Genomic DNA, 14071 nt, shown 5'->3' with positions numbered 1-14071 from the left:
TGCCTTCCTCCTCCGGGAGTTAGCCTGGGCTCTTCTCCTGTATGTGGCCCTGACACTGGTCTGAGCAGATGCTGGCTCACACCCAGGGCTAGAATGCCTTTTGACTCAATGGAGGAAGGTTCCCTTGGCCAACAAAGACTGTAGGAGATCCCCAGGAGTGGAGAGCATGGCCAGAGAAAATTGGGCTCTTAGAGGGTTTCCCAGGAGAGTTCAGACCCCTGGGATTGTTGGGGTACTTAGGGAATGGCTGTGCTAGATAGCCTGTCCAGATCACCACTAGACCCCTGCTCCTGTCTCCTAGCCCCTGGACCAGAGGGGATAGGGCTGAGGGGTAGTTACCACTTGGGAAGTCCCTTCTAGTCCCTCCCACTGCTCTTTCTGTTGTCCGTAAGTCTCTTCTGCATCTTCACCCTTCTCTACTTACCCCTCCTCCCATATTCTCCTCTTCAGTCTGAATCTGCTTTCAGGAGAGAATCCTCTGGCCCTGCTGACACCCTGGGTGGACTGTGTTCCCTTCAGCCGTTCCTTCAACGATCCAGTATACTGTAGCCTAAGCACCTGCTCTGCTAAATACTGTTTCTGCCCCTTTTTCAGAGGACTCCCCATGCTAAACCTTGGCTTCCACTTGTGGAATGAAAACCTCTGTCCTTCAGGAGTCAGCACAGAGGCAATGGAAAGATCTGGGGCTTTGGAACCAAACAGACTTGGGACAGACCACCAGCACTGTGGTCAACCCAGTAATGTTTGCAAAGCACTCTAAACCCACCTCCTGCAACCACTGGCTGCCCAACAGCCATGAATGTCAGCATCACCAGAGTGCATGTCCTCTGATGATTTTAACTCCAATCATGTCTGACTGTGTTTAATCTATTTGTCTATCCAGAGGAGACGCCCTGTCCACACTGTGACTATGTCTCTTTTACTTGCAATAGACAAAGCCAGGAACTCTGCCACCTAGCATGAGCACCAGAAAATTTGGGCCTTGCTTAGGTGTTGGTGTTGCTGTGGCTGAGAGAACTCAGCTGCCCTGTTCAGAGAAGGAGAAAGGAACTCACTGAGTAAATACCACGTGCCAGGCACCTTGCAGATATTTCTCATTCAGTCCTTACAACTATCTTGAAAGGTAGATACTGTTACCTCCATTTTACAGATGAGGAAACGGAGGCCCAGGGACATTAACCTAGCAAAGAAGAGGCAGAACGAGAATTAGAACTCAAACTCCCAAGCTCCAAAGCCCTCAAACAACATCTCAAGATTAAGGAAGCAAGATGGGGCTGTCACGGGGTGGACCTTTACTCAAGCTCAGTGGAAGTACGGGACTTGGCTCTGCAGCTGGCCAGGCCCAGGGATCTGCAGAGGCACCACTCAGCACTTTGGGATGATCTCTGATGCCCGAGGAGGTTTTCTAAGTCTGCCCTGGACTGTTCTGGGGTAAATGCAGGGGGAGCACCCTCTCTCTCCTGTGAGAGCAACCCTGAGAAGAAGGAAGATTGGGAGGCCCTGTGGAAGGACAGCACAGATACATTTTTTTTTTAAGGGAATTATTTATTTATTTCATTGTGCTTTAGATAAATGTTTACAAAGCAAATTAGTTTCTCGTTAAACAATTAATACACATATTGTTTTGAGACATTAGTTGCCAACCCCATGACGTGTCAGCATTCTTCCCTTCTCAACTTGGGTTCCACATTTCCATTTATCCACCTTTCCTGTCCCTTCATGCCTTCTCTTCCTTGCCCCAGGGCTGGTGTTCCCATTTAGTCTCATATACATTGCTGAGCTATTTGTATTATTGTTTGTTTTAAGGGCCAGCATGGACACATTTGCTTATTCTTTACTACAAGCAAACCTATGCGTAGCAGAGCCTGGGGAGCAGGGGTTCTAGGACCTCTGCCAGCTCCACCCATCACTCCCAGGAGAGGCCTTGGCCAAGACCCTACGCCTGTCTGGGTCTCAATTCACCATCTGTAAAAATGGGACTAGGAGGTAGGACGGCTGATCTCCAGTGGCCTTCCCCCTCATCCTCTGAATTTGCAGAGGGGCTGAGAGAGGATATGTGTGTGCAGTCACCCCAAACAATTCCCTCCATCGGGTTCTTCATCTAGAGATAGACCAGTGGTATTAATAGCAGCCTAATCTCTTTCAAATTCTTTGTGTTGCTAAAATGAAAGCAAAAATTTGAAGCTGGAAGAACAAAAAAAACTCCCTTCTGAGAATTCTGAGTCACTCCAGAAAGGTCAGTGGAGTCTGAATTAACCCATTACTTCCCAGAAGGGCTTCCAACACCCGAAGATTAATAGGGAATCTGAGAGCCACTCAGCTTGCTGGATATGCTTCTGGGACGCAGCTCGCTGCCCTGGAACTGTGGTTTCAGAGAGGAGTGTAATCTGTTCTGGGTTGGTCTCAAGGCACTGGGAAAGTTATCTTTGGGGCCAGTTGGAGAGGCTAGTGCCTTCTAAGAATGTCAGCTAAGAGTTAGTTAGCTCAGGCCTGTAAGGAGTTGGAGAGTCAGACAGACCTACAGTTGACTCTTGGCACTGCCACTCATTGGCAATATGACTTTGGGCTAGTCTTTGGGCTGCCATTTCCTCATCTGTAAAATGGGAGTAATAATAATGTTAATAATAATGGTATTTACATTACCCATCTCACAGAGTTGTTGAAAGGGGATAATTTCTGTAAAGACAATTTCTATACCGTGACTCCTACAGTTGCTCCAGTGCTTGCTGGGACATCCTGCTGGCTGAAGTCTCTAGGATGGAGGTGTTCACCCAGTTGGAAATGGGCGCGCCTGTGGTCGTATGGCCTCTCTGTCAAAGCAGCCCTCTCCTGCCCTTCCTGCATTAGCTATTTCCAGGGACAGAGCCTATGCTGTTGACCTACCAGATATAGGACTTTCTGGGATAGATGTTTGGATGAACAAACCAATGGACAGTTGTATGAATGGAAGAGTCAGAAGATGAGGTGGGTGAGTGGATAAGTCAACAGACAGACAAGTGGATGGGTGGATGGATGGGTGGGTGGATGAATGGTTGGGTGGATGGGTGGATGGGTGGTTGGGTGGATGGGTGGATGGGTGGTTGGGTGGATGGGTGGATGGTGAGTGAATGAATGGATGAATGAATGGATCGATGGATGGATGGATTTGCCAGACCACACAGTAAGAATCATGCAACTTCAAACTGTGTACCCACTCTAATGCCCTTATATGGCCTCCATAAGCCAAAGTGTCAGTGCTGCTTTCTCTCCCCTGCCCCTACCACCATCCATAGTCCTGCTGGGAATACATACTCCAGTTCTCCTGTGGGGGGGGTCAGAGGCCCCATGCTGTGTTCTTTTACTACGCTCTATCAAAACTCCTGGTGTTGTAGGCAGAATGGATGAGGAGAAAGATGATGGGCCTTGGAGTCAGATTAGTCTGGGTTAGAATCCTTGGTCTGCCGCTTATTAGCTGTATGGTCTTGAACAAGCTGCTGAACCTCCATGAACCTTGGTTCCTTGATCTCATAGCAACCCTATAGGACAGAGTAGAGCTGCCACATAGAGTTTCCTAGGAGCGCCTGGCAGATTCGAACTGCCAACCCTTTGGATAACAGCTGTAGCACTTAACCACTACGCCACCAGGGTTTCCTCCTTGATATATAAAATGGAAATAATAAAACTCATCTCCTGGGGATTAAATAAGATAGGTTTTGAAATGCACCTAGCATAGTATCTGATACTCAGTAGGCAAAGCTAGAAATAACTGATGAATGAAAGAATGCACTAAAGTATGTTAGTTTTCTTTCTTTCATAAGCAGGGCTAGGACCAGGACAGATAAAATGTTTACCAATGGTTCAGAGATTTCTAACCTCTTAATTAAATGTTTGATAGTTATATCAGCAGAGGTCCTTGGATCATTTACCCAGGTACAAAGGTGACTGGACCCAGCCAAGTTGCTTCCTTTCTCTGTACCTCAGTTTACCTTCCTGTAAAATGGGCCAGGTTATACTTAATCTGGGGGTAGAAGGACTGGAGTCAAAAGAGCTAATTGGCTGTTGGCACTGACACACCTAACCCTTTACTGGCCAGGTTTGAGAGGCAGTGAAAAGGGCCTGAAATTGGGTTATGGAAGGAGCAGCTTGGAGACCAAACATTTCTAAATATTTTTTCCTTTTATGGGCCCATGCTCTAGATTGCCACTTCCTGGAGATTGCATTCTAAACTTTGCCGTGATGGATGTGCAGTCCGCGTGCCCATGAGCTCCACCAGAACCCAGATGTCACCCTGGGGGCGGGACTCTGCTTTTACCTTGCTATTTTAAGCAGTGGATTTATAATGATGGATGGGAGAGAAAGCAAACAGGCAGGAGCAGCGTGGGAATGGACTGGCCAGCAGGGCTGCCGGGACTTCCCACCAAGGAGTGTGGGGTTTCTCCTTGTCAAGTGTGGGACCTCAGCCAGCATCCACTCTGCTGCTATCTGGCAGCAGCAGACATCTCTTAGTGTTTGTCTGACTTAATTCATGTCTGTTTTGTTTTGCTTTCTGACCCACAGACTGACTTAGGGTCTTTTCTGAGGAGCGAGAGGTGGAGGCAGAAGAAAGGAAGTGGAGGTTAGAAAATGTGGTATTTCTGATGAGATCTGGGAATACTATGATCCCAGAGGAAACCCTGGTGGCGTAGTAGTTAAGAGCTATGGCTGCTAACCAAAAGGTCGGCAGTTGAAATCTACCAGTCGCTCCTTGGAAACAGTATGGGCAGTTCTACTCTGTCCTATAGGTTTGCTGTGTGTTGGAATCAACTCAATGGCAATGGGTTTTTTTTTTTTTTTTTTAAGATCCCAGAATCCTCTGGAATGGGGTCATCAAGTCTTGTGGTTTGTTGTAACTTGGAAGGATCCAGGACTCCATGGTTGAAAAGGCCCCCTGAGCTAAGAATCTTGCGACCCTTGCCACAGCCTTTACTGGAACTCTCCCAGGAGTGGGGAGCTTACTACCTTAAAGAGAAGCTCATTTCATCTTCAGAATGTTCCAGCCACTAGAAAGTTTTCCCTTGCCTTGATCTAACCTTTTAGGCATTGGCCATGAGTCTGTCCTTTGGAAACAATAGAGCCACATGAATGTTTATCTGAGAAGAGATTTTATTTCCCACTGCACCTTTTCTTCTCCAGACTAAAGGTCTCTAGTTTTTAAAACAAATTCTTATCCTTACAGCATTCTGCTTCCTTTTTTCTGAACATGCCCTATTTTTTCCAAATCTTTAACATGCACAGCGAAAGATATTTGGTGGAATTTAAGACATAAAGGAAAAGTGGAACTATTACCTCTCATGTTTTGGAAACCATATTCCTATTAATACCACTTGGACCTGCAGACACATCACGCATGTAGTTCTAAGAGGTTTCTGGGAGGTATAGCCAACTTCCCTGGTGGATTTGGGTTTATGGGTACTTTTTTTCTACCTCAATCCCTGTTAAAATGTATTTTACCAAATACCACTGATATCACTGCTACAGAAGTCCAAATAAAAGTGGCAGAAACTAATCACAGAGCCCACCTTTGGGTGAACCTGATGCTCAATTTCTTCATACGTTAGCCATTTGGGAGGGAAACACAGCATGCCCTGGCCCCATAGCTCTCATTCCTAAGAGCTGGGTTAAATCTGTCCAGCATGTCTTCTCCCCCTCCTGTCTTCATCTCCCCTCTACCCATTAGCCATTGTCCCCCACCCTTCAGGCTCTTCTGACTGGAGAGATTCCTTTCAACATTTGAGTGTTCATTCCTCAGCTTTAATACCATTTCTAACGTGGAGTCTTCACTAAAACCAAGTACCCCAACCCATCCCAATTTCCAGCATTAGGGACCCTTTCTCTGTGCTCCCGCAACTTCTCACTTTCAAGTATTTATCCCATTATACCATTTTCCAACCGCCTTCCATCACTAGGCCCCATACTGCTTGAGGGCCAAAACCACGCCTTCCTCATCTAGCACAGGGCCTGGTAGAGTAAAAAAAAAAAAAAAAAAAAAATTAAAGTAAATGCGAATGAATGAATAAATGACATAGTTTATGGATATTCTACTTGAGATGAGATTTCTTGAGTTGTCCAGTAGGTGTCACTCAATTATTTCAGAGCTGAGTGGGGCTACCTTTCTAGTACAGAGAATGTCAAAAGCCATGATGGTCATATTGACCAATCCCGGGATGGGAGGAGGATGGCATCAGCAAGCATTTTGATGAGCCCTCTGGGGATCCACAATAAATCAAACACCTGGCCTGCCTGAGGGAGCTAATTCCAGAGGGACAGAACAGGGGTGTGTGTGTGTGTGTGTGTGTGTGTGTGTGTGTGTGTGGTATGCCAGATCATAGCCTGTCCTGTGGCTCTCTGGCTCTAGGGCCTTTCTGAACCACATTCTATGGGGTCAGAAAGAACACCTAGTATCAGGGGAGGTGGTGGGGCTTTCTGACTTTTCCTGCTGCAGCCTCCAGCAGTCAGCAGCACCTCACACAGTACATAGCAGGTACTAAGTAAATGACAGTGTCCCTCCTTTCTCCCTGTGTGTTCCAGCGACCCCCCTCTCTGTGGGTAAGGACAGTGTCTGAAGATGTCATCTGTGGGTCTGGTGGTTTTCATCTTCATCAGCAGAGTGGCTCCTTCGGGAGAGCTCTGAAGTTGTGGAACCAGGCTGCTAGTTGGTTTTGTAGGTCACTTAGGACTTCCTCCGCTCTCATAAGGGGCAGGAGGCCTAAAGGAGTGTAGGGGTGGGAAGAGGCCAGGCAGGGCCCTCTGTACTTGTGCCAAGCTTCCTGGGCTGCAGACATACATGGAGGTGGCCTCTGTGAGCACCTGCTCTGTGCTGGGCACTCTCCTTTCATCCTCAGAACAACCTTACATTGGAGGCATTTTCACCTGTTTCCTTGACAAGGAAATTGAGGCTCAGTGGTGAAGTCAACTTTCCAAGGCCAGTGAGTGGCAAAGTGGGGACTCAAATCCAGCTATCCAGTTCCAAGCCTGTGCTCTTTCTACCTTACTATTCTGCTGCTCCAGATGGAGACCTGGCATTATTAGACTTCTCATCTAAGAGGAAGCCGAGTAGCTAGACCCAATGGCTCAGTTCTGTTGGCATGTGAGGGGGAATCATGATGCTGTGCGTTTTGACTGTCAAGAACCAAGAAAGAGCAGATAGATATTTTCAGTTAACAGAAAACTCAATCCAAACTGACTTAAAACACTGAGGAGATTTAGTTGTTCACGTACCTGGCTAGTCCAGAAAGAGTTCGGGCTTCAGGTGCACTCTGATTAGGGCTCCAGCTCCATTTCTCTGCAGGTTCCTTGACTCTGCCCACATCTGTATGTGTCAGTTTTATTCCCAGTCTGGTTTTCCTCGTGGAAGCAAAATGGCTTTAGCTGTACCAGCCAGAGAAAGAGAAAGCATCTAGGTTCCAGAAACTGAACCAAGCACTGGGACCAGAGAACTGCTCATTGGTTTGTTATTGTTGCTAGTTCCTGTCGAGTTAGCGCCAACATTATTTATAACAGAATTAAAGGTTGCCCAGTCCTGTGCCATCTTCATGATTATGGTATGTTTCAGTCTGTTGTTGCAGTTATTGCTCATTGGCTTTGGCTGGGTCTATTGTCTGTCCCTGAGCCAATCACTGGATTGGCTCCAGATGGATGAGATTATGCTGATTGGGGCCAATCCCAGCCAGACCTCAAGGTTGCCACACCATAGGGAGGGGGTAGCCTGGCTTCTGGGGAAGCAGCCCAAGGTGTGTTATGAGCTGCTTGGGGTGAACTCTCCATAGGGGCCCCGTAACAGGGCACACAGCAACCACCCTGGCTGAGGCTCTAGAATTGTGACATTAGCAGGGCTGTCAGGCCCAGCGAGGGCTGTACTCAGGAGAAAGAGCCTGGTACTGAGGGTCAGAGGAACTGCTGAAGGGTGTGAAGGTTACATGACAGATGAGGTCCTGAACATGATCCCTTACTCTCCATCCACACAGCCAAGGGAGGCCAGGTGGTTTAGTGGAAGGAGCCCTGGTCACAAAATCAGGAAAATCTTTGTGCAAATGCTTGGTTCTTTGTATGGTTTTGGGCAAGTAGCTTCCACTCTGAGGAAGTTATTAAAAAGATGGGAATAGTCATAATTATATCAGAAGTCATCACGAGGATTGAATTAGATGACACTGATAAAGCTCCTAGAATAGTGCCTTGCTCAATAAATGGTACACAAATACTAATCTGATTCCAGTGGAGTGTCCTCCATTAGTACCAGCTTTGAGGAGTTTGAAGCAGTCTTCTCCCTTCTGGGATAGTTTTGTTTATTGTAAGAACCAAATTAGATGCACATTTCTAAGGTCACCTCTGACTTTCTAAACAAAGCCAGAGAGCAGGAGGAAATGCAATTCCAAGTGCCCTCTCCTAGCCTAGTTTGACCTTCAGTGTTGATGTAAACTCAAGCAGGCTGATGCTGTTTGGGCCTCTCTCTGGCTTGTGGCTCCTGGAAATGGAGCCCAGCTCAGGACACTGATGGGAACAGATTTGACTTGTCCTTTTGGCGTCTCCCCAGCCTGCGGCGCCCAGGCCTCTCGGAGCATTCTTGGGGCTGACGCAGCAGAGGTTCTGGGCACACACGGCCACTCTGCAAGGAGGCTGCCATGCCCAACGTTCCTGAGGAGGAGGAGCCCCCCGGAGATCCTCAGGCAGCCCAGAGCACAGCCAGCCAAGTAAGTGCCCCCTCCCTTGCCCTTGGGTAGCCTGGCTGGGGGCCAATCCAAATTCTGCCGGCAGAGGCCACACTTCCAGTCTGGCCAAGGGTTTGCTGACAGCCTGAGCACCCTGCAATGGGTGCTTGGGGAAGATGCGTGACTTTCATGCTGAGGAATAGATTACCCTGAGTTTGTCGGGATTAATTGAGGCCCCCACATATCCTGAGAGTGGAACTTTCTGGGCTGTGTCTGACCGAGACCTCATAACCTCCCTAACCCTGTAGGCTTATCCTTAAAATAGAGAAAGATGTAGAGGAGAAACCTCAGCACTGAGGGCCTCATCATGTCAGGGTGCCAACAAAAGGCCACTTAAAGTGAACTTGCTTACAATGAAGATAAAAATTTCATAGTAAATAGTTCTAAAAAATCATTTCATTGAGATTTTATTGTAAAACAGAAAATGATGAGAATAAGTTAAAAGGTATCATTGAGATTTTATTGAGAAAATGAAATTATGACAAGTTGTTTTTAGCTGTACATATTATGACTTATAGGTTATAAGATAATTTTTGGAATGAACAAAGAATCAAGTGTTGATTTTGATTTTAGTGTATTTATTTTTTATACCAACAAAATAATCTACTCACATGATGCCATATCCTTCATTTCATATTTGCTTTATGGCACCCTTATTAAGCGATTCTTTTTTTTTTTTTTTTTAATATTTAAGGACTCCATCCATTTTCCAAGAACTTTTTTTAACTGAGGATGGCAGAGTAGCAAGATGCAAGAGACCAGGGCTCTGAGCTTACAGAGTGCCCATGCCAGCCCTGGACTGTCCATCTCTAGACATTTTTTAAATAGAATTAATTTTTTAGAGCAGTATTAGGTTTGTAGAAAAATTGTGCAAAAAGCAGAGAGTTCCAAATACTCCGTCTCCCTCATGCAGTTTCTTCTATCATTAACATCTTGCATTCCTGTGGTACATTTGATACAACTGATAAATTGATATTAATACATTATTACTAACTAAAGTTCCTAATGTCCATGAGGGTTTTAACAAATGCAAAATGGTATGTGTACACCATAACAGTTTCATTCAGAATAGTTTCAGTGCCCTAAAGATGCCATGTGTTCCACTCCAAGGATCTTTATATAATCCTCTGTTATTCAAATCATTCCCATTTGAGGAACCTATCTTGCTACCATCCTCATAATTTTTCTTCATTTATTAACTGATCCAGCTCTATCTGACCCTAAGTGGCCATGAGCTTGCATGTGAAGTTCTCCAACATCATTTTCTTTGACTTCATGAACTTTGCAGTTTGTTTACACTGAACTTGCATAGTCCCACTATATCTGATAGTCATACAAGCTGTCCTGGGCTAAATGAGAGGGAATAGAAACTAGTTAAGTGAGGGAAGAATATATCAGTAAGCATTAATTTTATAAATGGGAAGATCTTGAGTGATATTTTCATGTGATGATAGCATTTGTTTTCTTACACATAGCTTCGGGGACTTAGATGACAAGGATTCATTAAAGAGTGGCCCCTTGTATCTTCATATCCTAAGCCTATAGGATTGAGATGTTGCAGAGCTCAGCAGCCTTGTGGTAGTGTACTTTCCTTAAACATCTAGGTGGCAGTGGGTCAAACCTTCAATGCTTTGACCACATCCAGCCCATCTCAGGGTTTCATTGAGTACCCCCATCCTAGGGACTTACTGGCTCACAGTGAATGCTGCTCGTAGTTGCTTTTGGTGAATCAAGAAAGCTGCTCTGCTCTTCCACAGGTGACTTCTGACCTCCCCAAAACTGAGTGCCCTGCTGTTGCTCCTCCCCAAGTATAGACAATTCCCCAAAGCATTAGCAACAGTGGACTATAAGGTTTAATCAACATCTCTTTGGAAAGCATGGGGGTTAAAGAAGGGAATGACAACACAGAGCAAAACACTCACAACTGGATTCCAAATGTGACTACTCCCAGATCTGTCAGTCATGACTTTCCGGGGTTCTGGTTCCTTAGCAACCCTGCTCCTCAGCAGACTCTTTTTTGCGGTAGCCACCTCTGACCTCTTCCATTTCACTAGCAACTGTGGTGCCTTTGATCCTGATCCTCATGCAAAATCTTTCTCCCAAATCCTAGACATCTCCCCCAAACAGCTGCCATGTCATGCTCCCCAAGAATAAAAGTATTCCTAAAGGAAAAAAAAAAAAAACAATGATGGAACTCTACCTTCCGTGAAGACAGCCTTTTACATTGAGTTCAGTTCCTCCTGGTTCCAAACTTTTCTAACTTAAAGGACTTTCAAACCTGCTCTTTAGGAGGCACAAAACAAGACAAAAAACTTGCTGGCTTTTCTGACCATTGTGGCTTCAATCCACACATATGGACAGCTCTATTAGGTTGGATGTGAGGGTAAATTTCTAGGGGTGGTCAAATAGGGAATGAATCCATAAGCTTGACACACAGTCGAGTGTAAAAGAGCCCTAGTTAGCCAGTAGGGCTCCAGATTTCAGTTCTACACAAGTTCACTCATCTGTGACCTTGAGCCAGGACCAGTCTTCTATAAAATGAGGGAGAGAATTCTGAAGGCCCTTCAAATGTCACCATTCTATTTCTGTGCTCATGGAAAATCAAGATATCAAAGACAATGTTTTCAAGTAGCAATAGCTTCTGCATTGCTGTAGCCTAGCAGGAAAAGAGCCCGTGGGGAATTCAGGTGACCCAGGAGCTGGGAATCCCAGTTTCTGTTATGGAAGACACAGGACTGAAGAGTATAGACTCTGTGGCCAGACCAACCTGGGATTGAATACCAGCTCCTGCACATCCTGGTCAAGAGACCTTGTGCAAGTCTATTAACTTTTCCGTGCCTCTGATTCCTCATCTGTTATCCAGGACAAGTGGTATTTGCTCCCTCCAAGACTCTGCCTATTTATCCCAGCCATTGAGTATCTTCTTTGGACTGCAGGACCATGAAGTTGTCCCCACTAGGGCCCCATTAGATCCAACATTCTTTTATTCCTTTGCTCATAGGCACTGGGCTTCCCTGAGTTCTCCAGAGACTAATGAAGCATTGTCAGTGAAGAGCTTCTCCCCCTCTTATACCCACCAGACAACCCACATTGGGCTTCTTAGGGATAGAGGAAGAGTCAGGCCTTGTGAGCTAGGCAGGAGCCTCCAGGGGCTGGAGTTTGTGTCCCTGGGAGCAGCGGAAGCCAGGCAGCGAGGGAAGTGGGGCTGGCTAGGAGGACCCAGCTAGAATTCCTGGTACCGTGTGAATTCCCACTACATGAAGGAGGCAAAGAACAGAGCATCCTTCTGAGTTCACAGCTCCCCGGAGTCCAGCCCTAGTTCTGGTGCCTCAGGCCCCCGCCCCCATTTCCCATCACTGGCAAGAGCGCTAGCTGAAGCCTTCCCACACAAAACACAGAAGCTGTGGACTAGATCCTGTTTTTCTTCCTAAGTGCATGCACACTCACATACTCACACAGACACAGACACACACACACACACACCCTTTAGGTTTCAAAAAAATCAGAAGCTGTAATCAAAACCCACAAACAAATCTCAGAGTGAAGCCTCCCAACAATGCATTCTCTGAAGCTGTGCCCTGAATAGTGTTTTCTGGGCTCTGCCTTGAACAGGGAGGAGCTCAAATGGATAAACTTGGAGATAAGTGGTTCTGGCAGGAATAAAAGCTATTAGGATACAAGCCTGTAACCTTAAGGGACCACAGAATGACAGACCTTCAGAGATAGAAAGAATCCCAGATCACCTCTAAGCACCTTCTTCCAAGGCAGGTAAAGTCATCCATAGCAATGGGCCCCAAACTAATCACCTCGGGGACTTGTTAAATCCTCTCTGGCACCCTAGACCTTCTGAATCAGAATCTCCTGGGGTGGGTCTTGGGAATCTTGGAATAACTCTATATCAGGAGCTCATCACCTCACAAGGAAGTCTGTGCCATGGTTGACTGGCTCTTCTTCCTGGTCATGCTGGAATCTCCCTCCGCAGTGATTCTCCCTCAGCTCTGCCCTCCACAATGGCCTGTAGTGGGGCAAAAACCTGAGATGCAGGAAGGAAGTTTCTAGGCCTTCCTGGAGTCTCTTTTCCTCCAGTTCCCTCAGTCTTGCTCCCATGACAGTTTTTAACCTCCTCCAGGCCCTCCTATGGACACATACCAGCCACTTCTCCCCCCTGCCTGGCCCTGGGGCCCAGATGCAGTCTGATTAGAGCATCAGTGATTTCCTGGGTTGTGACCAGCAACCATATTATAAAACATACTCAATAGAACAGCATGGCCTCCTCATAGGTGTCTTCCAAGTCTGAGGGTGCAAATAGGCTCACGTTAGCTGCTACTGTTGTTGTTAGGTGCTGTTGAGTTGGTTCTGACTCGTAGAGACTCTATGTATAACAGAATGAAACACTGCCCGGTGCTGCGCCATCCTCATAATTGTTGTTATGCTTGAGCCCATTGTTGTAGCCACTGTATCAACCTGTTTTGTTGAGAGTCTTCCTCTTTTTCACTGACCCTGCCCTCTACTTTACCAAGCATAATGCGCTTCTCCAGGGACTGATCCCTCCTGATAAGATGTCCAAAGTATGTGAGAAGAAGTCTCACCATCCTTGCTTCTAAGAAGCATTCTAGTTGTACTTCTTCCAGGATGGATTTGTTCATTCTTCTGGTAGTCTATGGTATATTCAGTATTCCTTGCCAAAACCATAATTCAAAGGCATCAATTCTCCTTCTGTCTTCCTTTTTCATTGTGCAGCCTTCACATGCATATGAGGTCATTGAAAACACCACGGCTTGGGTCAGGCACACCTTAGTCCTCAAAATGACATCTTTACTTTTTAGCAATTTAAGAGGTCTTTTGTAGCAGATTTGTCCAATGCAATGTGTTGTTTCATTTCTTGCCTGCTGCTTCCATGGATGTTGATTGTGGATCCAAGTAAAATGAAATCCTCGACAACTTCAGTCTTTTCTCCATTTATCATAATGTTGTTTATTGGTCCAGTTGTGAGGTTTTTGTTTTCTTTATGTTGAAGAGTAATCCATACTGAAGGCTACAATTTTTGATCTTCATCAGTAAGTGCTTCAAGTCTTTTTTACTTTCAGCAACCAAAGTTGTGTCATCTGCATAACACATGTGGTTAATGAGTCTCCCTCCAATCCTGATGCCACTTTTGTCTTCATATAGTCCAGCTTCTTGCATTATTTTGCTCAGTATATAGGTTGAATAAGTATGGTGAAAGGATATAACGCTGACACACACTTTTCCTGACTTTAAACTACACAGAATCCCCTTATTCTATTCAAACAGCTGCCTCTTGGTCTATGTACAGGTTACGCAAGAGCACGGTTAAGGGTTCTGAGATT

At 45.9% G+C, this 14071-nt stretch overlaps 1 protein-coding gene across 1 annotated transcript in view; it reads left to right on the top strand.

The window, feature by feature from the left end:
- IRAG1 (inositol 1,4,5-triphosphate receptor associated 1) overlaps positions 1 to 14071 on the top strand; it is a 155990-nt gene that overhangs the window by 45486 nt on the left and 96433 nt on the right. The window contains 2 exon segments of the mRNA XM_049890380.1: positions 8549 to 8620; positions 8623 to 8705. Of these exon segments, the coding sequence (XP_049746337.1) occupies positions 8549 to 8620; positions 8623 to 8705 (155 nt within the window).

This window comes from Elephas maximus, chromosome 7 (assembly GCF_024166365.1).
Source record: "Elephas maximus indicus isolate mEleMax1 chromosome 7, mEleMax1 primary haplotype, whole genome shotgun sequence".
In the NCBI taxonomy this organism is placed as follows: domain Eukaryota; kingdom Metazoa; phylum Chordata; class Mammalia; order Proboscidea; family Elephantidae; genus Elephas; species Elephas maximus.
Note: the sequence above shows the minus strand (reverse complement) of the source record. Positions and strands in the feature narration are given on the sequence as shown.